This window comes from Neltuma alba, unplaced genomic scaffold, assembly GCF_004799145.2.
Source record: "Neltuma alba isolate B1F8T4 unplaced genomic scaffold, ASM479914v2 tig00004862_pilon, whole genome shotgun sequence".
NCBI classification, from domain to species: Eukaryota; Viridiplantae; Streptophyta; class Magnoliopsida; order Fabales; family Fabaceae; genus Neltuma; species Neltuma alba.
In genome coordinates this window covers 121,818-147,960 of record NW_021633885.1, presented here as the reverse complement: position 1 = coordinate 147,960, position 26,143 = coordinate 121,818, and the positions used below count along the sequence as shown (strand labels likewise).

The 26,143-nt window shown below is 35.2% G+C and overlaps 1 protein-coding gene across 1 annotated transcript; it reads right to left on the bottom strand.

The window, feature by feature from the left end:
- Window positions 1-678: 678 nt before the first annotated feature.
- Window positions 679-26,143, bottom strand: LOC114745946 (protein SHOOT GRAVITROPISM 6). Its single transcript, XM_028934124.1, has 51 exons — window positions 26,109-26,143; window positions 25,944-26,034; window positions 25,812-25,866; window positions 25,573-25,704; window positions 24,928-24,999; window positions 24,409-24,499; window positions 24,187-24,282; window positions 23,687-23,765; window positions 23,529-23,592; window positions 22,325-22,428; window positions 22,024-22,129; window positions 21,041-21,130; window positions 20,311-20,388; window positions 19,645-19,712; window positions 19,470-19,569; window positions 19,238-19,375; window positions 18,468-18,557; window positions 18,268-18,333; window positions 17,928-18,023; window positions 17,734-17,808; window positions 17,234-17,293; window positions 16,328-16,417; window positions 15,840-15,961; window positions 14,521-14,650; window positions 14,361-14,440; window positions 13,421-13,556; window positions 12,877-12,958; window positions 11,418-11,560; window positions 11,262-11,342; window positions 11,083-11,183; window positions 10,630-10,868; window positions 10,437-10,546; window positions 10,134-10,265; window positions 9,931-10,005; window positions 9,714-9,847; window positions 9,522-9,594; window positions 9,238-9,369; window positions 8,733-8,911; window positions 8,525-8,647; window positions 7,982-8,042; window positions 7,801-7,896; window positions 7,048-7,148; window positions 6,097-6,202; window positions 4,818-4,931; window positions 4,658-4,732; window positions 3,717-3,815; window positions 1,928-2,032; window positions 1,740-1,825; window positions 1,570-1,663; window positions 1,173-1,280; window positions 679-1,091 (listed from the first exon to the last, which is right to left on the bottom strand). Exons 1-51 carry the CDS (start codon window positions 26,119-26,121, stop codon window positions 879-881), a joined length of 5,184 nt encoding a protein of 1,727 aa, XP_028789957.1. The 5' UTR covers window positions 26,122-26,143; the 3' UTR covers window positions 679-878.

Sequence of the window (26,143 nt, the reverse complement as noted above, 5' to 3'; positions counted from 1 at the left end):
ACTCGAAAAGTTGATTTTGCATTTTCTGCCCTCCTATCTTAAAGAAAGAACGATGTTTAAGGAACTTGGACCGCACAAAGCCACAAACAGAGGAAATTGTAGCTATTCCCAGTTATTTGTGTTCTATTCTATCTGCTCCTAAAACAAAAAATTAATTTATTAATCATATACAGTATCTCCATAGCAATCTCATTTATCGAATAAATAATTCCAACTAGGTCCAATGGAGTCTTCTTTTCAACGAATCATTGAACAGCTCCATAGACCTTTGGGTTTCTACTTTAACGCAAGATATTTAGAACTTTTATGCTTACAAGTCTACAGGCATCTATATTTTCTTTTGCTTGTAAACTTAAGAAAGTGTAAATATTAAGGCAGCCAAGCAGCGAGGAAAAAGAAGCTACTGCTTATCTTATGTTGAGCTTGGAACACCAACGAAGTGAAATCATTTAACCAATTACTCCCTCCGGTGTTAATTATAAGAGCTAATAGATTAATTTGAGGAGATTACGAAAATAAGTTAAATTAATTTTTTTTTGTAATGAATATGTGTTGTCTTTCCTAAAATATCCTTACTAATGAAGTGTATTGACTAGAACTATCATTATGAGAAAGACTTTATTGGGAAAAAAACTTAGATATGAGAAATAAAATAGACTGGGGTCTTATATTTAGAACCAAAATAAAAATCAAATAAGGTCTTATATTAAGGATTAGAGATATTATTTGATAGCAAGTGCTTCACTCCAATCATGATACATACTATACAACGAGAGAATAGGAAAGAAGGGTAAACCAGACAGAAGATAACTTATGAAACCAGTCAAGTAGAGAGCAAAAGCATTAGCCCAAAGGGGGAAATAAGCAGACCAATCCGCTCAATCTCGTACTCCCAGTAGCATTTCATCTTGAGAATTCTTGGGAGACTCCGGATCATGGTTACCCCGTAACGAGTCCCTACGTTCAAGACGAGCCGCTTTCCATAAATTTGAATTGGAGGATTTTAGTAACAAGCCCAAGGCAGCAGAACATGTTGCTCTAACAATTGCATCTGGTGACCGACTCATTTTGCTCACCATCGTCCCAAACACCTACATGAAGATACAAATCCTATTAAATTTCAGTCTTGGGTGAGGACCCTGACAAGTGCACGCGCATTTTAAGAAAAAGACCTTTGTATGGTAGAGAAATAGAATATGCTCATTGTCGGATAAAGAAAGAATGCTGCTGCACAAGTATATAGCATTTGCCTGAATTATTGGCCATGAGGCATCGAAAGCCTGCATCATCATCAAGAAAGCAAACGGCTCCTTTACTTAGATTTGAATATGTGGTAGAATTATATGCTGACCACTGAATTAAAGTCTGCTAATGGCTTTGAAAGAAATGATGAAAGATAAATCCAGCTATAGCGGCAGTCACAGTTGACAACTTGATAGATCATTATAATTAAATGGAACCTATTGGATTCCCCAGTGTTTCAATTTTAAAGTAGGGATACTGATAAATGATAAATTAGGAAGACAAGGAATTGTCCATGACAGATCGTTGAATTATAGAGTAAAGAACCTGTATTGTTGATGCCATATATGTGTCAAGTCTTGAAGGAAGATGCTGAGTAAATTGTTTCGCAATGTCTCTAAGGAAGTCCTCATACTCACTTCTAAAATCACACAATTAAGTTGGGTGAAACTTCAATAAACTTTCACATAACAAAGCTCAAATCATTCAAATCATACCGGTGATCAGAAAGGAAACAATGTGTATTTAGAAGGGCAAGCAATCCTTCAATCTCCATCAATGGGCACACCCGTCTTAGGGTATTCTATCAGTCAGTGAATTAAACGATGAATCAGCGAAACGTTAAAACTTGATAGTTTACTCAGAAATCTCCAATTCAAGAAAATCCAAAATAGCAGCTGATTACCCGACAGGCCTGTCGCACACTAACATCTTCATCATGAAGATGCAGAATCAAGCGAGGAACAACAGCATGTACCTTTTTAGAAAAAATCATCAGCATGAAATGAGCCTGCTGACATAATGAAAAAAATATATAGGACAATGATCAACTCAGTTTGGCAATGCCAAAACTATAAGATGCACAAAAGAATAAGACATGTTACCTGGGAACGCTCTACAACAAACTTAGTTGAAAATTCCATGGAGAATATTTGCAATTTTTCCAAACTCAAATGAGAAAACGAGAGTCAAATTGAAGGCCATTGCTGGCTGGTCCACTTGCACATTCAGGTCTAGATTTTCAAAACATATTTTTGCAACTACTGAAAATCTAGCCTAGTATCAGAGAAGTCTAATAAGATTCGACTACTGGCTCATGAATCAGAGTTGAAAGATGTCTCTAAATTACTCATAGTGAGCATTGCCCAAAACAAAAAACAAAAAGAAAACAAAGCAGGTGACACCAATCATGTTTCAAATATAGTGAGCTGATGGGACTGAAATGGCCATCCTACTAAAACTTACCAAAGAAAGAAAATGCCAAACGAAGGGGTTAAGCTGGAGAGAGAGATGGTGAGGAAAATTATAACGAACTCTAGCAAGGAAGATGATAGGAGAAGGCATGGAGAATTGACAATGGAAAGTGCTATCCTCTCAAATGCTAGTGTGTGAGGTGGAGAGTGTTCTCTTCCTGTTTTCCTTTTAGTTTTTCTTTGTCTGTCAATCTGATTTCCTATTTGCTGTGTTTTCCTGAGCTAAAGCCTTCATTCTTACACTGATCAGAGGCTTCTCAGTAATTTCGTTCATATACAATATAATACACATCCATTGTCGTCATTTTAGGCCCTGGGATCCATCATATCCAAATAAAAACAAAGTACTATGACAAAATGTACAAGTCTGATGGATGTGAAGAATATAACAGCAGACAGACACCGGTAATTCACTGATACTTAAGAGAGGTGATTCTTTTATCCATGGGTATCCCAGGCTAACAAAGGTGCCATGGAAAGGACTTCTTGCAAAGAGTAGACTTGATAATCCTAAGCCCCTGGCCAAAGTGAGTACTCTAGATCATGAAGCAACAGTGAGCATAGTAGAATCCAATCATCAAGGATGTTGGCAATCAAAGGCGTCCCACATCAAGGAGTTATAAGCAATTCATGTGTACTAGAGACAGTTTTTTCCCACATACAATCCAATTTTAAGGGTAGGTCCCCATGTTTGCATCGGTCTTCATAGTGTTGGAGTCACATATTGAGAGCATAATTCGTGTGCTACTTCAGAGGACTAGATTCAAGGATGACTTCATAGCTTACTTGGGTCTCCATCACCTCCATGAAAAAAGCTACCCTGAACATACCACTTGATCAACCTGCAGAGAAGGTGAAACCTGATATCTAGAACTTGCTGCCCAGAACTCAATCATCAAGGATGTTGGCTCTTCATGGGAGGTGCTATGATAAAGTCCCATATGGTCACAGGCCACAAGTAATTCTCCACTTGAGAGTTCTTTTATTTTACTAGATAGTTTTAAGGGTAACTTCTCCATACTTTCTTAATATCAAAATCACATCGATGCCTTGTCTCCATGAAACAAGCTTGTAATTTCCAGAAAGATAAATTCATTTTGCCATTTCATTCTACAAGTGTCCATTTTTTGACAATTATAAAGGGGCCTTTATTGGTAAATTAATAAAATCAATTCATTTGGGTAATACCCAATAATCTCACATGAGAGTTAAGAAATATACCTGCTCAACAAATGCCTCATTTAGTGCTTCAGTTCCATACTTGCTTAGCACACCAAATGCTGCAAAGGAACTGGCTCGCATCTTTGCGTTCATGCTTGTCTGTTTTAAGGATTTCCTACTTAAATTAGTTGAAATTATATAGAAGTGGCAAGTATATTCCAAACAAGAATAAGAAATACAAATGAAAGCATTAATTTCAATAGCGTTGGATAGAGAAAATGATACTATTGACTAGATACAGAGGAGAGAGGTCACTAGGCTTCTAACTTATAAAGCAGTATATCAAAACCTGAAATGTTAACCATCTCAGGAAATTGTCTGCAGATGTACTCTCTTACTTTGAATTAACGTCACAATGAAAATGAGTAATCAGTCCGAAAAAACAAAAACAAAAAAAAGAGTAAGAACACGAAATCCATGAAGTTCCTACTTATTTTTCATGTTTTTGGCAATGATTTATCGAAGGACTTGGAAATTTACTGCAGTCGCATCTCAATTTCCAAGTGATCTTTTGAGTAAACTCTTCTGACGAAAGACCAAAAGAAAAGCTGTCTTCAGCTAATTATAAAAATGACAAATGACAAAAGACAATCTAACTATTCTTCATTAACCAAATGCCCATTTTAGTCTCTACGTCTAATTTTCAATTCTAATCCATACAGCATATCTCAAGAAGTTTGAGTTTCAATTGTAACCCCTTTTTCCCTAAAGAAGATAACCTGATGCAATTTAGTTATTGTCAAACTAAGAGGTCACACAAAATAAATAATATAGTGTTTCAAAATAGATCAATCTAGTCTGCTTCATGCCAAACTTAGAATTGCTAAGAACATTCATTCAAATGTTCATGAGAGACATGTTACCTAAATCATTCCAAAGAGTTTAAAATTGAAAAGAAGAGGAGGGGGAGGAGGGACACAACAAAGAGTAAGATGACGCACTTGAAGATTCCGAAGCCGCACTGAAAGATTAAGCAAAATGGGCGCAACAGCATCAGCAGATGAAGACTCAAGGATCTAGAATAAGCCAACAGCAAATGATAAAGAAATCAATTTAGAGTGAATAATAGAACCCAAGCACACCCGATGAAAGAGATCTAACCATCAATAAGCATGATACTGCAGTTAACTGCACAGATTCATCACAATCATCCAGCAAAGCTAATATGACACCCAACACTTGAGCTGTATACTTCAGAATATGAATGGATGGAATCTGCATTTTCAATATTTTGAGAAGTCAATTCTTCAAAAAGAGGGAGCAAGATAAATATACGCATTTCCCTGCAGAATCAAGAGCCCAAGTTCCAAAATAGACTTATCACCTTTATGACACCAAGATTTACAAATCATATGCCCAAATGATATAAACAACAATTTTCAAGCAAAATTATTACAGTAAAATAGATAAGCTTTTGAATAACAAAATTGCTTTTGAGGCTGCTTTTGATGTATGCTAGTTTAATCAGATAATGTTTCAATGTTTAGTACTTCGTTTGAATTAGATGAACTCATATAAACAATTTATAGACTTTCACTTTGCGGCTTAGGATTGTAGATTTTTTTGACATGGCATGGATGCTTGATCTGATGAGCATGGTTCAAGCTTAAACGCTTTCTTATGAAAGGGTGTGTTAGAGATATGAGTAAAAAATGGCCAAATAGCATTGAGCTTGCAAGATTTTTTATGGTAAGAAAAAAATGTGGATTAGTCAGAGCTCCTCATATCAATAGTTAGTGATCAAACAACTGCTCATAAATTTAACCATAGGGGGGGAAAAAAAAGCAGATCATGAACAACCAATAAATTGTTTAGATAATTCGATCAATTTGAAGATTATGATAGAGCTGGAGAATTTATAAATCAATTCTCTGGACCTATAGCAGAAGATTAAGGGAGTGAAATGATGTGAAAAAGGAAATACCAGCAGTCAAGAGGATCACACTGAGGGTCCTGAGCAAAAGGGTAAAGAAGGAAGAATAAGTAGGTTTTAGGTGCAGCCAGAGAGTAGGCAGTGTGCGTTGTGACATTTTTCTGTTTTAAATCCTCCACTTCAGGCAGAGAAGGGGGGGTGTTCAGTCTTTTGGCTAGTGAAGTGAGGTTGGGAGAGTACTGGCCTCTCAAAAGTCCAGTGGCTTATGTTCTGTGTTGTGTATATTATGTTGTTCCTTGTACTCTGTAACTATTATTTGATTAAAATGTCTGTCTATGGGTGAATGAGGGAGATCGGATTGGTTTGAATCATTATTTCCCTTGTAATCCCATTTATTATTAAGTAGAAGTGTTACCAGTCCCACATGTCTGTTGCCATTTCTCGATTTTGCTTGCCATAAGCTTATGAGATTGAGGGCTCTATCAGATTAGTAGAGAAAAAAAGTACCTGTACAAGCCCTCTCAAACATAGGCGTCGAACATTTGAAGAGTCATCCGATACATGACGACATAAAACCTCAACCATTTGCTCCAGTAGTGAACCGTGTCCCCCACTGTACCATTGACAACAGGAAGCAATAAGAACTTCAATTCTCTGAAAGCAAGCCATTCAGGAAATAAAACAGGGAGAGAAAAACACCGGTCATTAACTACAATTAAGAGACTCTGAAAAGGCTGGTCATTAACTACAACTAAGAGATGGTAAAAAGGCAAAATTTACAAAGACTACTAATAGAAGTGCAAAATAGCATCAATTAAGACACATAGATGTATTATTATCCAACAATTAAAATAGCTCTTTTATACGTAGTCAATGATATGTTTAGTCAACTAATAAATGTTTAAAATTTGCTATATGCGTAGGCATGATCAATAGTTATACAGATATCACTCTATATATCTCAGCGTCAGCTTTAAATTAACAAAGAGTGTATGGGAAATTAAATGCATGCACACCCTAGGTCAGTCTCTAGCTCCACCTAACTGAATTTAAATGTCTTGGCAATGACAACCTCAAGTTTACCAATGAAAGTACGTGTGCGAAGAGCTCAGGCAAGGAAGGGCAAGATTAATCAGTAAAGGTCCTTAAATTGACAAAGACTGGGGTAAAAGAAAGAGAGCATAATTGAGATTAGCAAAGCTACTCAGATGCTTGCCATTTCTTTACCTTCTATATGGTTCCTTGTGATGCTTCAAGTTGACTAATTAACATGATGTATCTTTCCCAGCTTACCCTTGTCAATTACACTCACCCTTTTCAACAACTCAGATATAAAAATATGACCTTTCCTACCCATTATACGAAACAAATACTTCCCTGCAATGCTGTAGATGATAACCACATCCAATTTTCTTCTGAAACATATTCTTGGCAGATCGACTAACATTTTATACACACCTGTAGCGGACAAACTCTGACAGTGCTGCAGCAGCAGCTTCCCGCTGGTATTTATGGGTTCTATCTACTGATTTTGTCAGAGAATTACAAATACTTTGTACCTAAGGTTTCAACCAGACCAGAGAATTTATCAAAATTCACATGTGAAGAAAATAGTAAACAATTGAATTCATTAAGAAATTATAAGAATGAATAAATGGGAAAATGCCAAGAAGTCTACAATGGGATTTTCAGAACTAACAGTGATCACTGCTTCAACAAATTAACGAAGTGAAAAACTTTCAGCAAAACACAGGAATCCATTCACCGGTTCTTCTTCATGGATGCCCTTCATGCCTTAATATAATCAGCAATTATTTCAAGCACGTCCACCACTACCTTGTTACCATTTTTTATTTTAAATATGGAAACAGAGGCAACAAAAGTTGAATTCCAAAAAGCTAGATCAAGTACTCTCATACCATGTCAAGTGCCCAACTAAAAGATGAGAAGACCAAAAAACCTTCTAAATTTGTTTGTGTCTGTGAGCGTCAAGTACCGTCAACAGAAGAAATCAAACTTCAAGGTTGTCATGAAATTTGTGAAATGACACTCTAAATCAAGAAATGATGATCCTTTTTTGTGGAAAGGATTGAGGCAAAGTCAAAATATATAATTCCACTGTTTTAAGCAGCCATTGCGATATCTTTCAGCATTTTTAGCATATAAATATGTATGCACTTTGGTATACAAATATACTTGAAATAATGTTACCTCTTTGGGTCTCTTTATAGATATGCAGCCTGCTATTTCTCCAATTAGACTAATCCACCTTTCATTTTCAGAAAGTTGTCCATCTCTGGCCAAAATCTGAATAAATATATTTTAATATTCATTTGCTCTCAAGACAATATCTACATTCCTAAAATGGAGCAATATTTATATGTTTGTCTACCTTTCCCATCTCAAGGTCACCAACACATTCACAGAATGCTTGAAATGCAGTTAAAAGATCCCTGCACAAGGGAGATAAAAGAGGAATTATAAATAAAATTAAAGAATGCCAATCTCTATATTTGTCTGTGATTGTATAAAATTTCGTTCATGCATTTTTTTTTTTCAATTACCAATGCGGCTCTAGCTTAAGAGTTATTGATGCACTCAAAAACAATATTACTCATTGGTAACCTTCCCAAAACGGTATAAATGCTACTCTCCCACCACAAATGTTTGTACACTACTATGAACCATGCTACTCTTCAAGACGCTACATTCTTACTTCCACAATGCTAAGGGAAAGGTAACTTATAGCCAAAACCAAATTTCTCAATGGCTACTTAGAAGCATAGTTATATTTACCCCTGAAAATGCCCAAAACAAGCCACTATACCATGAAACCACTCCCAGCATGTAACCAATAGATTGCATTCTAAAAGCCATTATACAGAGGATGTACAGGCATGAAAATTCACAACATAACTGCATACCAAACCCTTACCGCAATGGTTCATGTAGACCAGAGTTAGCTAGAGCATGACAGCTTCCAAGTTGCAGTGTAAGCTCAGAAAGAACAGAAGAATAATGTAGTTCAACGGCCCTTTTTCCAACTTTCCCCCCACCTCTGCATCAATATGATAGGTAGGCTACTAAAAATGCCGAAGCATATTACAAAACCTCCATTCGATTAGTATAGCTGATATATGGACCTGAAGAATGCCGTAAGGGCAAAAATTGCAGCTTGCAGCATTCCATCCTCTGTCTGATTGTCAAAAACACGGCTATCCTCAGCTCTATCTACATCACCTTTCAGGATAGGGGTCTGGCTAAGGACAGATATCACATGTTCTAAGAACAAAATTGATAGCACTATGTGCTGAGAAAACACCTGGAAGAGACAACTTAGTTATCAGGATTTTTTTTTTTTTGGCCATCAGTTATCAGGACTTTTTTAAATGCAAAAAGAATCCAAAAATCATATCCAAGTAACAATTAAAGTGGATGTGAAAAAACACCATGAAATTCAATTTAAGGGCACATTGGACATCTTTTGGGGGAAATGCAGTCCTCCCACGCACAGTCAAAAATTTCCAGGATTACTTGTTTACCACCATTTATAGGACTACTTATGAGCAGTGCAAACTAGATATTGTACAAGTGGTCTAATCAATGGAAGAACGGAAAAAGTGGTATTGAAATTGAATACAGACTCACGTGGAATGCATCTTGCATTGGCCAGCCTCCACGCAACCTAGATATATCCTTTGTCATTATGTCCCTTCCAGCAGTAGCCAGGACTTCATGAAAAACAATCTTTGCACTAGCTTTTTCAGCCAAAGAAGAAATCTATTTCAGCCAGTATAGGAATATTGATTTTTTGCATAATAAATTCTACAGTGTTGGTTCGACCAAGTTAATAATGAGTAATGACAAAAGACAGTCAACAATAACTTCAACTCAAAGGCATCAAATTATAAAATTTAAAGACAAAAGGATACAGCGCCAAGAGTTTCCATGCGCAGATGCTTATCAGTTACATGAACAGAGGCAGATATTAATGATTGAGTTGTCCTGTAAGCACATATATCATATTGGACCATCAGTAACCAACAATTTTTTTTCACATCAAACGGAGAAAATATCAGGTGCAGTTCCTGCTATAATACAAGTATAAAAGTTATGCCTAAAACCTTGAGATATCAATGTCACTCAGCTCATTCACTCTTTTTGTAACAAACTCAATAATAGCTTGAATAGCCCCTTCAGCAGACTGCTTGACTTGATCACAGACAGCTACAGAACAGCCATGCAGAGTAGTTGACAACTGCTTGTAATCATCAGCAAAGTTGTTAGTCATGTTAGTTAGAAGGTCTTAAGAAACAAAGAATAGGGAGGGAAGAAATTTGCCTCGTCCTTCGTCAACAAAATGCAGAGAGAGGACACAATCCGGTTGAAAACTTCTGATGGATCGATAGAAGTATCCTGAATAGACATGCCCGAAAACAGATCTTTGGCCTCAGGATTTCAGTTTTCCTCTTCAGCAATTATAATACGGAAGAAAAAAATAAAAATGTATAAGCATGGCAATAAATAGGAGTCAATGAACTTACATTCCTCAATATGGCTATGACATCCTCGAGAGAAGACAAAGCACTGTAGGACAATTCTTTATCTTCAGGAGATGTACCAGAAGCTGCAGGCTTTGGAAGTGAGAGAGAAATGCTAAAGAGTTGATCAAGAATCTGGCGATAAAAAACAAATATAAATATTAAATAATGAGACAGAAATTATTGTAAAAGTGAGCAGCAGTACTCAAGTATTTATAAAAAAAGTATAATATTTTACGCCGTAGAAAAAATTCAGCAGAGACTGCAATTTATTTACACCACAGAGAAGATTTCTCGATTACTCACTTGAGCAGATGTCTTTCTAACTTCAGGATTTGTATCAAGACAACGAGGAAGATACATTATTACCCTATCTCCCACACACATAGCTTCACGACTTGGCAATACAAATGCAGCTGGCAGTTGAACAATAATGAAAACAAAATATTAGATACATATAAGAAATATAAATAAATAATTAGCAATGGAACATATTTACATGGTAGCTTTAAAAAATTCCCATATAGAGTCCGATCAATTTGCTTGTTATGAGCGCAAATTGCATGGCAGCCCAGGGCACGATACCCACTAACACAAACCATCTGAAACGTGAGAAGCATCTCATGGACTGCAAGACAACCTCGTTTTCTCTGGTACTCGATGGAGGAAGAAACAAATTGATCAATTTGCCTCAAGATATATAGTAATAGCTCCGCCCGACTTCTTCCGTCCTCTCCACTAATTTTTACATTACCATTAATTAGTAAAAGTTAAAAGAAAACCTTTAGTCACACAAAGGCAGATCTAGTACAGAAATTCCAATATCTAAAAGGATAATTGATCAAATCTGGGAAAAAAAGCAACAATATAGTAGTAGCCAAAAGAAAATGCAAGATTAAAAAAAGAAAAAAGAAACTTCAGCAGGATTGTACAACCTTCATACTTAAATTACCTATTGAGAAGAATTCCACATAAGAGAGTGATCAGGTTGTTTATAAGATGATTAACAACATCTACTGGATCATTCGGTATAGCAAAGAACCCTAATGTGGCCTGTCACATTCACCGGGAAAACACAGAAAGCTGAAATACTGTCACTGATACTTTCAGAAAATTCAATGGAATACATACCTTCATTACATGGTTTCTAGTTTCAACTGTTAGTTTTGGCTCCACTGAGACCAATGTAGTGCAAGCGCTTATAGCAAGTGCCTGCATAATATCAAAGAGACAATACACTCAGACTTCTCAGACTAAGGCATAATCAAGTGACATCTTTTAGTTTACCTGAGTGCGCAAGAGTTCATAGTAATCAACATATCCGTCACTGTCATCTCGGCCCATTAAAGTTAATATATAATCAAGCAATTGATCCCTTCGTTTCAAAGGGAATGATGCACCGCTTTCAGCGGCCTTAATGACAGCATTACCTGAGTTCATATGCAAGATTGATAAGAAAAACTTATTAATGGGTAGAACTTGTATTGCAATCTTAGGACTTTATTCTTTCCATTTATAGTCATTAGCAGAGGAAAAAATCTATTTGACCAAAGGAAAAAAAAATCCATCAGCTATTCGTCAATTTTTCTAGCTTATCATTTTTTATTCAGCAATGTGACTGACAACATGCTCTCTCATGGATTACTCCTGCTATCCAGGTTTCTTGTCCAATCGTGTTCCTTTTTGAACAATTAATAACAGCAGCGTTGGAAGTCCAAGACTCGCTCAAAGGTTAATCTGTTCCTTTGGACTTCAATACTTAAAGAGCTCAGAGGATTCATACAAAGGTTCACAGACCACACAAAGCATTCTCTCCTGCAGTACAATAATTTCATACAAAGGTTCGCAGGCCCTACAGTAATTCATGGGACTGTAATGCTTATGTATATTTCTGTCTAAGGATACTATCAATTCATTTCTACGTATTTATGTAGTAGAAGTCTTGATTCATTTAGGATGTTAGGTGTAAAACTGGGTTTGTCCTACAATTTTGGAACAACTTTTGTAACTCTAGATATTAGCTGCTAAGTGTTCCAGAGGCTTCTTTTACCGAGATAAAGATAGATTGGTGAGCTTTGCCAAGCTGAATTTTTTTCTTCCTTTACTTTGTTTGGTCTTGGAGCATCACTGATTACAGTAGGATATCCAGTCTTCGACTTATAACATCACCTACTTTCCATCACTAATTTAACGCTGTAAAAAGCCTAGCAGGTTTGATCTTCCAAGCAGGATGCATCCTATAAAGGAAAATGATATGGTCCAAAGATTCGCCAGTAAAATTAGGGTGTACAAAAGTTGGCATGGAGCACTATAAAGGGGAATAATGGAATAGCTTAAGTTTATACACAGATGAATCCCTATTTATAGACATCAGAAAGCTCTGGGATTAATTACAAAAATATTTACGAATAATGTTGATTATTCTCCAACAAGAACACAGCAATCTGAACCAGATGAAAAAAGACTTTATTGGTCACGCTCGAATTAACTTCTCAAGGCAAATTCCAATGAATTTCATCCAAAAGATAATACAATGAGATCATGAATTACTAATGTAATAACTTAAAATGTATGATACTAAAATGAATTCCAAACTAGAGGCACTCAAGTGCAAAGAAGCCAAACTACAAGCTTTGGGTAATTTACCCATTCTAATATCTCTTAACATATAACAATAAGAATAGCACAAAGAAAAAAATAACAATGGTGATAAATAATACTTTGTTTTGAAGAGATAATTACAGACCTAGTAAATCAATTGCTGTGATGACAGCCTTCCTTGCTCTGGGGTGTCGCACATTAAGAAGCCGTGAAAGCATGTTGGTCCCCTACAAGAATAAGAAGGTGGAAAAAAAAGCAATGTGGTGCAAATCAACTTTACCTAACCGTAAACATTAATGGATTCGATAAAAAATTAAATACAAATAACTTAAGGAAGTGAAACGCCCCATTTTTTTACAATAAAGTGTGATCATCCAACTAGTGAATGTAATGATGCAAATGATCAATAGCCTTTTACGGCATAAGGATGAGTCAAAACATCAATTGCTTGAATTATTTAGAAAATCACAACAATTTTGCAGCCGTTCTAAAGTATGGGTCTGATTAATTACCACTTAGTTGTTGTTGTCCAGGATAAAATCACAAGAAAATTAAATGAGAAAACAGGAAAAAAAAAAAAAAAAAAAAGAGGACTTCTTGGTAGCTTGGTAGCATCACACAGGCAAACAACAAAAGACAAACCCTTCATCAAACACCAGGTAATGTGAAGCAAGGATAAAATGACCTACAACAAGAGCATTTATTCTGGCTTCGATAACTGTTGATGGAGCATACTTTGCAGCATACCCATACATTAAAGCCAAAGCAGCGTGAATATTGTCAGACTCTTCTGTTCGAAAACTATCAGAGAAGAATGACATAATCCTGCAACAGATGATAAATACAAGCAGTTCCAACAAATGCTTAAAATAATAAGCTAAAGAAAAGAAAGCGATGACAGAATGTCAATGACGTGATATGTTATGACACAAATCAAGAACTTAGCTGTCCACATAAAGAATAAAAACAAACGCAATTCATATATCCTATCACTTACAGGACAGTTTCATCTTGAAGTGCGTACTCTCTGTTGAGAAAATGAATGCAAAAGTGAAGAAGAAAAGGAAGAACCAAATGAAATATATTTTAACTAGAAGACTCAACTAAGATGCACATAACACCAACCCCCAACCTCAGTTCAAACTAACACCCTAAACATAGGATGACGCAAGAACTTTACTTTGAGTGAACTACAAGCAGCTATTCCCTAACTTATGAACTTCTTAACTCCCTAGTATCTCTAAACATGGTAACGCATTACCGATCCTATAAGCTTAACTAATTCCGATATCTTTCTAACACTCCATCGTAATAAACATGACTCATTTGGATCTGTTATTTAAGGGGATTTATTTTATCTTGAATCTTATAATGATCCTCCTATTTCAGTTTACAAGCGATCAAAATTGAAATTTTAATAAATGCATATATACTCATGTGCTAATGGAATAAATTTATTGCTTGATAAAAAAGCTTGTATTATGAGATAAGGAAGATAATATGAGGAGGATTGGGCATCCTCCTACAAAAGCTAAACTCAGAAAGAGATGACGAAATGTGTGAAATTGTGATATGAGATGGTAAGGAAAAAACATATCATAAACTGAATCCTTCAGGACTGGCATCAACCTCTGGAATATACTTTGTCCAACATTATCCAGAATATCCTTAAGCTTCTCCAACACCGTATCCAAGTGGGATGCAGCAACCTAGAACCAGCAGAGACTAAATAAGATAAAAAGCAACAAAAAATGGAAAAATCATCTAAAAAGATAAACCTACTAAGTACCAATCCCATTGCTTTTGCCAAGCCAAGCCTATTTGTTGGAATTGCAATGTTTGCTTGCTTATACATCCAATCTATTTTATTGTAGACGTAAGCTCTGTCAGTAGTCTTCTGAAGCAGCATCCCCAAGCAACTGTAAAGAACATTATCATTTCTTCATTACCCCCTTTTCAATGTAAGCAAGTAGTATATAACTTTGCTAATAGCAGTAAAAGAGGGAAGCAAAAGGGTTCGTGATCAAGCCAATAAAACTGGAGGATAATAATATGTTAGGTAAGACCTTAGGTTTAAATTCAGATTGAGAATACCACATGAACTTTACGAAAAGCTAACAGTTCTTTCTTTGGGTGTCTTTCGTCTCTTTCAATCTCCTTTAAAAAGTTCCATCCTTCAGTCTAAACAAACACAGTTTAAACTTTATAGGCTAATTTGACTTTTTTACATTCTCAATAAACTTATTTCCAAGACAATAACCTTTCCTTCCATTACTTTTGTGGGCTTCCAGAATGGGGTCTAAAGAACACGCAAATATATTTTTTGAAAAAAGACTATTTATTAGCCAAGAATAGATTGCTTATGGTTACAAAACAGAAAGACACACAGAAAGGAGAAGAATATGTTGAGCAGCAATTTCAAAATGATTTTTTCAAGTAAAAGGCCTTTCAAATTGCAAATTTACTTCCCCCTCTTAATCTGGTAGGAAGAAATTAATTAGAGCAAGCAAGAAAACAACTTAGTACCCTTTTATGGCATACATGTGAGGAGGCGTATTCAAGCAAAGTCTTATCTGGGATGTACTCCATATTATCAAAATCATGGCTCAAAATAGTATTCAAAGCAAATTGTTCTGCGTCATTATCCTAAAGCTTTTGCATGAACTCGGAGACTCTTAGAGAAGAAGGTAAAGAACATTAAATAAGTGGAAAGGGAAACAGAAAGAATGAGAAGTGTAATGAAGAGATGCAATATCTTTGTGACATTCCAACCATTGCCAAATGTCTTTTCTACAGAATACAGCTTCAAATAATTAAGAATTAAGAAAAGCAAATTACCAAGTCTTGGATAAATCACAAGTAATCTCTGTCATATAGAAAGGTACAGACGTCAAACAAGTTAATTGTGATGAATCAATTGACATTTCTTAATGCCTTAGCAAACCTTTAACTTGGTATTACAACCGCAACAGCCTTTTTATATTGGGATTTTATAGATCATTCAACTTTTTCAGCAATCAACTTCTGGAACAAGGTAGAAAGCAATATCTAGTATGCCAAGCTTTAACAAGATCTAATTAAGAACACTTGAGGGCACAGAATTGATACCGGTGAAGAAGTGCAGAATGTTCATCGTCAGGTGCATAGAGCTCATAATGTTTGGTAAAAACATTTCCAAGAGACATTATCCAATCTGCATCTCGAATCACATCCAAAGATTCAGCAAGAAACTGTAACAGAAAAGATATAAAAAAATCGTAAATATCTCTAGCATTTCAGAAGGGATTAAACATCACTTCCCACATAATATCCAAAACATGAATTTTTATATAATCAAATTTTCATAACCACGATATGTATAGTCATCTATCAATTTGCCAACTTTAAAAAGTGTATCAATTTCAGAAATATATTTGACCATTTAAGCAACTCCATCGATTGTTTAAATTGACCTAATGAAACAGAATCTGAATTGCAAAACATTCTAAAGAATCTCATGCACTTAACAGAAAGTTTTACCAAACTGTAATATCTTTTTAAAGATTACAGCAATAATAAGAGAAAAACAGGACTTTTCAGAAGTTAAACACACTCACATTAATTATCATGTCATCCCAAGTGTCTTGATAAGATGGATCCTGTTTCAAGTCCTCAGTATCGCTGACATATGACTTCATCTTTGGAATCTAGAGCTTGCCAACCACACAAGTAATTACAATTGGATATGGGATTAACATTTCGAACTTGTGAGCAACACAAGAAAGCAGAATATGACAAATGATAACTTACAAAGCCTTTGGTTGATTTGTTAATAAAATTTACAAATGACTGGTGAAATAAACTAGGAAAAAATAAAGAGGTTTTGGATCTGACAAACTGTCAATAGAAACTAATAAAAATGTAATCAATATACTGTACAAAAGTAGAATGGCTGAGTATAATACTATTTATTGATGTGATTGTTAAGTTGCTTTCCTTTTACACCTTTTTTTTCCCCAAAAAAAAATCCTAAATCCCGTGCAAGTGCATGAGATCTCAGCTAGTATTTAAAGTTTCAATATTTAGATCAACTTATATAATGTGTTGATGACTTCGACCATAATACCAATTTAATTTAGCTGTTTTTTTTTTTTTCCCCAAAGGGCGTCTGTTATGGATTTGCGATCAGACAGAAAGTTTTTCTACGCTAAAGATTATAAAGCTTTTTCCTTTAGTCTTGAATACTAGCTCTCTATTTCGTATTTCTCTTCTAAGAAATTCTTACCCCAAAAAAAAAAATGTTACCATAGAGCTTAATATATTATATGAATCTTTACCGCAAACTATAAGTTCATCTTACCGGTACCATAACTCTCAGTTCACATAGAACTAAGCATAAACTATGTATTTAGCCAAAGTATTCCTTATCTTGCTGCCGTATCAACTACTAAAGAACTTTTGGTGTCACGCAGAACATAAGACTTTAATATAATCCAAATTGAATCTCTAGCTCAAACAATTACCTCATCTTGCCAAAACAAGGTGATATTTTTTGGAAACAAAGGTGCCAGATGACAAAGAACCTGCCAACAGAGATGATTTCTTTGAAAATAAATGCTAAAAGTTCAGACTATTCTACTGAGAAAAATTCATCTCAAGATATCAATAAAATTGTTCAAAACAAAGGGAAAAATTGCCTTCCAGTTGAAGTTACAACCTGTAAACAAAAGATTATACAAAATAAGGCCCCTAGAATGAGACCGTACATGTTATCCTTATCCTTCTCGCACAACATGCGTTCCCGATATAAATGAAGAAAAATTGTAGGGAGACAGGTTTGTGTTCTAGCTGAAATCAAGCACTGTTCTGTACATGCTAAGTTAAAGCAAACTAAAAACAGATTATCTCTCCCTCTTTCACTGAGATTTAATCATAAGCCATGCAATAAGACTATAGCTATATGCCAAACAATAATTTAGTATAAGAAAAAAGTGCACCATATTCAAGGATTAGATGTTCTCACTGTCAAAATATGGGTAGCCAGCTGATCCCTAGCCAAAGGATCATGCAAAAGCACCACCAAACGAGCAAAAAGATCCTATACACAAATCCATCATAAATTATAAAATTAGGACTGATGTCCTAAACAAAACGATCTTATAATAATATTAAAAATAAAAGATTTAAAAAAAAACAACTATCAACCAAGGCTCATACCTCAACATTTGGTATATCAACACGGGTTTTACACAGACTCAACATATGATTTCCATAAGATCGATGCCGCCACAAATCTGAGATGCATCTGCAAACCTATAAAAGTAGCAATGACATGCCAGGAAAAACTTCTGCATGGATGGGACTTTACTTTCACAACAAAAGCATGCAAATGCCTAGACATTTTGTAATATAAAGGATTTCTTGGACCAAAAACAGATATCAAACCTGAAGCTATGCATGAAAAAAATTAGTTAAGCATCTGATAATCAAATTGAACTGACCTATTAATTGAACTACCCTATGCTAAGTTTACTAGGCAAGAGTATCAAACTCTTACCACAGCAACTGCACCAGTGTAGGCCCGTGGAATGATCATCTTCAACAGAAAAGGCCAAAGAATGTTCTGTAAAAGCATTCAACATTGGTTTTTAGGTGAAATTAGTAGACAGATACGGAATTACTAGAACTAAAAAGTTCCAAGAAATGAAGGAAAAACGCTACCATAAATGTGATGGATAAAGAAAGGATTTAATTTACCTCCATTTCGGGAATTGTGATAGTCACTAAAAGGAGACCTTTCTCACAAATTGCTCTTAACTCTTCCAGTGTAACAGCGCCAATTTTCATCTGAGAAGAATAACAGGGTTAGGAATCTGATAGCCCCCAAATTAAGAGTCTATCTTAGACAGTTTATATAGATGGATGCAAAAGAGAGGAGTAATTAGAGAATTGATATGTAACACTTTTTGGGCAGTTTCTGGTATTTTGTGAGCGGAGCCAGTCGGTTTAAGGGCTTGGCTTTAGTGTTTCAATCAAGAGGAAAGTTTGTAAGAAAAAATAAAGAGGTATGTAGAGAGATATTTGGAAGTGTTGTGGGAGATTCCAAGTGCGTCCCAAACCAGTAGGGAAACTTTTTATTCTGTTGATTTCTTAACTAGGTATTATTCAATCTAATTTATCAATTATTGGTTCTATATTCAAGTTTCCACAGATTTCATGACATGTAAAAATACAGTAGAATAATAAAACATATACGTGTGATTTTTTTTCAATAAATAAAAAAATTTCTTTTATAGAAGATCATACTATACAAATAATGAGTGAAGAACTACACTGCAAAGCAAAGAGTATTTCTCTAAACGGGGAAAAAAAACAAAGCAAAGCAAATAAATCAAAGCACTGTTGAAAAAATTGACCATGAAAGACGAAAGCAACACTGTTTAAAATTCTTATAAAAATCATGACAACCTAAAGCTGGAAAACTTAAAAAATAGATGAAAATGACAAGAGAGAGAACAAATGTGTACCTCTACTCTCTTATTTGCACTATTCTCAGTATTACTTTGATTTTGATTTGTTAAAGCACAATTGCGTACAAGGTATTCAACGAACAGCTCTCCATAAGTGCCAACCAAGTAAAAGTGTGAGGCCATGACCACAATTAACTAAAAACAAATGAGCAAATCTTATATATGGAAGAAAGCAAAAAGTGTACAATATTGAAAGAAACAATAGGAAAATTAATCCATGTTGATTTACCTCTGAAAGTGCCATTTTCACACCTAAATTCTGCTCATCTAATAAAAACTTTACAGCTTCAACTAGAAGAGGCCTTTTAACATGCCAAGCTTCAGACAACCTTCACAAGGAATTTTAGTGAGCTGCTATTAGAGGATCGATAATAATTAGCATGAGAATTAGAAAAGAAGAAAACCTTGGCAAAAGATGCTTCAAAACACAAAGTGCACCAAAGGTCAAAGGTTCTTCCCTCAACCTGCATTTCTGGCAGTGAAGAACCGAGGAGGAGAAGTTATGATAAAATTAAAGAACCATGATTCTTTTTCTTTTTCTTTTTTGGTAATAAAAGAAGATTATTTAATAGAATGAAGGATCAAAAGGATAAAAGTGTGAAGACAAATCCTTACTCCACTCATTTTCATTTTCATTTCTGAAGTATGAATTTATTGTTGCAAGTTCTTTTTTACATGATATTTGTTAGGATTAGTTTTTGTGAGTAGCACTTTGTAGACATAAAAGAGTAAATTATTTTTGACTTCCCATGAATCGTAGCTCAAACCAAATGCACTCTCCTCAAAGGATAGTTGCATGTAATTTAAGTAGTTTTTCGTTAGCAGAGTTCTGCAATGGTGTGGTGATATGTGCAGGAGCTTGATTCCATTGAGGGAAAAACTCAGACTGGAATGCATTAATAAATAAATTATTTTAACACTTCATTATAGGCTGAGAGTTTGTTATCTGCAATTTAATTTCTCTCTCATTTTAATCAATGTTCTTCCGTTATGAAGTCAAACAAATAAGAACTTTGGGAAAGAAATAATAACTTCTAGAAGATAGACTATGAAGAGTTGCGGGTACTTACATTTACAAGGAACATAGACAAATCATCTGGATACACTAAGCCAACCGTCAGAAAGCAATGTTGCACCTCATTATACATCTGTCATTCAGTTTACAATAAATAACATCTTTTTTGGGGAAAAAATCATTATGAGAGAGCTGAAACTCAGGATAAAAGTACAAAAGAGAAAACAAAATCATAAGCTCAAAAAGGTTCACCAAACCCTCTGCAATTCTCATAAAACTCCAAAGCTGCCTAGATTAAATAAGGAAATAAAAGTAAATGTCCTAATGAATGAATAAATTCGAGATTCCACACTGTCATCATTTTTTTTTTTATTTGCAAAAACTATACATACTAATATAGTCTTTTAGTAATTCGTAGATTGGATGGATAAGATGAAAATCCAATTGCATGGATCAATAGCTAGATGGATACTCATCTACAAAATGGGTCATGGAGGGATGGTATTATTTTAAAATTTGTTTTAACTTTATCTTAAGCAGGTTAAAGGGAAATTCTAATCCATAATTCACCCATTTGCCACCCTCAGTCACTAATAACAAGCTCCGATATATCTCAACAAAAATGGACGTGCATTATAACCATCAAACACAAAAATAATAGAGCCATCCAACAGTTATGACGTGCAAAAACATTTAGAAGAAGAAGTCATCCAACAGTTATGACGTGCAAGAAACGGAAATTATGATATGAAACTATATACTACAAATGCAATGGGCAGTATTACCTTCAATCCCACTGAGAAATCTGTTTTTTCTTCGCTATTATAATTAATACAAACCACGTGAAGAAGGGTTGACAGAATCATTGTTAGGTCCTACATGCCAACAAAATTTCTTAAATGGATGGAGAGAAAAATTTCTAAACTCAGATTCTTAGAAGATAGTAGATAAAGCAACTATTTATAAGGAAAAGATATAAACTAAGCCAGCTACATTTATGCATTGGTCACAATAAGCGCAAGACAACAGTTCGATACCTCATTATATAGTTAATTCAGTAAAGAAAGGCTAGCCAAAGAGAAACAAAGAAGAGTATTGGGAATTTCAAGTTCAGTTTTTGTCAGATCCATCAATTGTGTGCCACGGTATTATCCAGATTCACAGCAGCCACATATAAGACATTGCTGTTATTTGTAGTGTTTAAAAATCCATATCCAGCTACTCGTATATAAATATATGCTCAAGTACCACAACACTCAGTAGAATGACATGAAATGTTCGATCAACATCTAGTTCTACTGGATTAGAAACAATTTACAACACATAATTACTTGGGCATATATCAACATGTTAGTAATATAAATGTGAGAAGTAGTAATAACAATGTGAAGAGGAAAAGAAAGACAAAGTAAACAATATCAGGTTAGACCAGTAATTCACACGACAAGGTGACCTTACACAATATTTTTTTCCCCTTGTCAAATGCAAGTTCACTTATTAACGAAAAGAAATTCAATAAAAGAGCCTCTCCTTTTTTCAAAGAACAAAAGAATAATTGAAATTTCAGAATAACAGTTAAGATGAACCTAAACGGCATGACTAATTAAATTAAAATAACAAGGTGTAGGTTTTGATTGAAGAAACTAAGCAAGCAAGCACCAATGATACAACCCGAAAAAAAAAAAAGAACATAGGAGAACTAGAGTCTAAGACAAAGATACTCAACTAGCCAGGAATTTTTTAATATGAACTTTATATTTTATGCTACCTCAAAATCAAGCAAAGGAGGACCACTTTCTGATAGTAAAGATGCATTTAAGAGGTTGTGGATACTACATGTGGCTAAAAAAGCGATATCTTGATTCTTCTTATACCTGACAATAGGAAAAAAGAAAATTAAACTATACTATAAATACTGTCTTACTCCAAATATTTGTGGAATTCCTGTCTCGCACTGAAACAAACTCATGCAATAAGAACATCATAAAATCAATACAGAAAATGTTTTGCACAAAAAATAAAAAGGCAATTGAATATGCAGTTTGAAGCAATGTGTAGGTAAATCTTACAAATCCAACATTGTAGGAATGAGCCTTGGTAAAGCTGCCTTCAATTGGGTTCGTGTTATAAGACCAACCATCTGACCTAAGGCTTCCACTGATGCTACCCGAACCTAAATCCCAACAAGTTGAAAGAAGCAAAAGACAAATAAGAAACAAAATGAATGCGATTAGACAAACATGACACGATGTTTGAAACTCTTTTTTGTATAAAATGAGCATATTACATGGGCATTACCACTCAAGAAGACAAGTATATCAGGGACTAAAAGCAGATAGCCTGTATACATGTGCCTAAAGAAATACATTATTTAAATTATTTCTAACACTCCCCACAAGTTGATGGGTGCCAAGCCTGACAATTAATTCCTAAGATATGGCATTCGATAACTCAATGATTAAATGCATTTACAAGTTGGTCATAAGAAGAAACAAAAGGAGTACAAATTAGAAATTATTTTTATCAAAGTGTTGATCTACTTCAACATGCTGAGTGCAGTCATGTCTGTACCAGATTATCTGCATTGTTGATAGTGGATTTATTAGAACTTTACTGAACCTTCCACATTAAACTTCAAATCTTCTAAGATTATCTTTAGCCATCATAATTCACATACCATGAGTCGTATAACTCAGAACTCAACCTATGCTCTAGTACATGCAGCCATATTCAGCTTTTCACTTCTCCAAGAGAATATATCCCCTCGGAAAGTAAAGTTGTATCCTTTTCCTAGCGTACCCATCAAGTACTGGTCTTAAAACCTTTAAAGAAGAAATAAATAGTAACCACACAATGCATATTTATTTTAATATCACGCATGCCTTAAACTGATGGTTTCTTTATTTAGTCCTTTCAAATATATATTGGCACGACAGGGTCCATTTTTACATTTCTCTCTTAACATTGTATTTCTTAACAGATACGGCTTGATAAGAAGGCAACTTTTTTAACTAATACAAAAATAGTCTATTATAGAAGATTAGGTAGAGGAGTTTCTATTAAGAAAGAAAACATCAGCTTCCTGAAATCATATGATTGACTGAATATAAGAATTAAAAATGGGATTTCAGTATTGTGACTTACAGTAGTATTTTTTTATTGGGGGCCAAAAAGAAGAAAAGAAGAGGGGGGAGGGGGAAGAGGTAGAAAGAAAAGAAGGATATAGCAGCAACAGAATGCAAATCAATAATAGAACAGCAATTACAAGCAAACCTTTAGATCACGTGAAGCAGTCCAAACCCTCAACAAGAGCTCAAAAGCAGAATTCAGAAAGGACCTGCAGTACTAGCATGTATTCCTTAGACAGGAAAAAAGGGAAATAAAATATCGGAATTCAGGAAAAGAACTAGAAGACCATATATTTTTCTCACATGACATCACCATCAAGGGAGGAATGTGTAGGGCAATCCATACTCCATTGGCAAGCCGCTTGACACCAACACTTGAATGCTGGAAAAGGATAACAAATATTACTACTAACATGCAAATGAACTAACTCCACAACACAATATTTCTTTTTTTAATGAAAGAAGCTACAAAATATTATTAGCATCAGTGTAATTGAATATGCCCCAAAAATGAATGACCTGACTTTGGAAGGGAGTTTAAGAGATGTCTATAATTGATTGCAATGCTCCACTGTTTTATGTCTACGTGACATGATGTATTATATTCTGCCCACGAAGGCATGGAACTTGCTCAAAGTAATTTGAAAGCCAATTTTAATTTCAGTGATTGTACATCACACACCCATCTACAACTTCGACCATTTCAAAACAAGTAACCAAATATACCACATCCAACCCTGCACCTAGACGTCTAAAGTTGAAATCATTTGGCTATCAAGGAAGCACAGCAAGATTTGCCACACCATTCGCAAAAATTGGCCGGTGTGCATCTCGCACATTTCCAAGAATTGGTAGAATTTGAGAAAGAACACCTTTCCAACGGGGAATGAACTGCATTGCTGTTAACAGATTTAAAAGGTAGAAAAAATCAGTGCTTAGTGCAGAACTGAAAACCAACCCCCAAAAAAAAAGGAAGACTTGAAAATTGTAGCTGCAGAAAAAATTCCAAGAGACAATTTACTTACGATCAGAAGAAGCAAATTCTGCAAGGATTTGGACCATAGCTGGTAATGCTGAAGTTGGCCCTAATAGATGAAGATAAATCTCTTCCATCATCTGCAATTCCAATTCAAGAGAGAGGGGCAGGCAAAAGATAGAAGATTGAACCCAGTTTAGAATCCAGGACAAAGTAGGAGAAGTGAAATAAAATGAAGAATAACAAATAGAAGCCACTAATATTGCCTACAAGAGAGGGAGATAATTCTTTTCTTTTCGGTTAACATAGAGGAGATAATATTTTAGCACGGCATAAAATGTTCAGATCTAATTTCTGCAATGAAATATTAGAAAAAAAAATCAAAAGGTAAAGATAGATTACTGGGGATTTCATTGATTGATATCCAGATATTCAAGAGCTCTATCTAACAATATTTTTCTTTCTACCTGTCTCCTCTATTCCTTTAGCCGTGTCTTTTCGTTCCATATTAAAATAAAGAATATTTGAAAATCATTTTAATACAATAAAATCAGAGAAAATAGCTCACTAGGTCAGGTATATGTGAGCCTATTGCAACAAGTAGGCTCGTTGCTGCTTGTAGCCAATCAGAATTGAGTTCCTGCAAAAGAAGCACAGGAGCTAGTCGTCTATACCAAGTAAGGTAAAGTTCTGAACTCGATGAAGCCATTAATGAAGATGTCCTAAGATAACTGTCATGACAAGAAAATGATGCGCAAGAGGCGAAATTATTAGGCTATACAGAGGATGAGATGAACATTTTATATCCATATTATAAAGACAGAAAATGTGGTACCTAAGAGTACTGTGGTAAAATTCTACCATGCCTTAAAACTGAATGTGTTTACGACTAGCGCGACACGTTAACATAAACCACATGTACTAGGTGAAAGGTGACTATTATGAGCGAGGACCATCGTCAAAAAAATTCAAGTTAGCATCAAGATTTACAGACATCCAAATTGCAGATTTCGAAACGTAAAGTGTTCAATAGCAACAGCATAATTAAGGCCTTGAAAATAAACGGCATAGCCGTTTTCCCTTCAATTGTGTACTGGCTTGAATTCATACAATATCATTGTACATATCTGACACAGAGGTTAACTACGTTATATATCGCAAGCCATGCTTTTCAAGCAGCAATTACCGAATTTTCCGGAGTGAAAAGAGAGACCTTAGAGGGTATAATCTCAGAGGTAGCAATCTTCGATAGCTTTGCCATAAAAGACTTATCAACTTCTTTTCTGTCGAGCGCTCGAACTCCGTATGCCATCACTTGAAAAATTTCCGCCATGTTTCCGAATCGCTGGAACATTCAAATCCAAAACCAAAGGAAATAATTAACAGTACCGTCCTTGAACTTCTCTTTCGCTATCAATTCCAACTAAATGTCAAACAAAAATTTAAAAGTACCCTACGTCCTCCTCGGGATTCCGCCGCGCAGCACTCAAGAACTAGGAGTGGGTTCCTGCAAATGCGATGCCATAAGATTCAAAGCGCCTTGAAATATGATGACAAAATAAACAGAGATAAAGAAATAATCACAATGAAGCAATGTCTTTGAGAGAGGCCATGGAGGCCGCTCTAACGATGGAAGAATCATCGGCGAGTAGCGACACCAGAACCTGGACGGCCTCTGCAAGGCAGTGAAATCGATCAAAGACTGAGAAGAGATTTAAGGAGCAGAAAGAAATATTTGCGCAGACCTACCGGAGTCTGCCATTGCGTGATGATCACACCAAAGA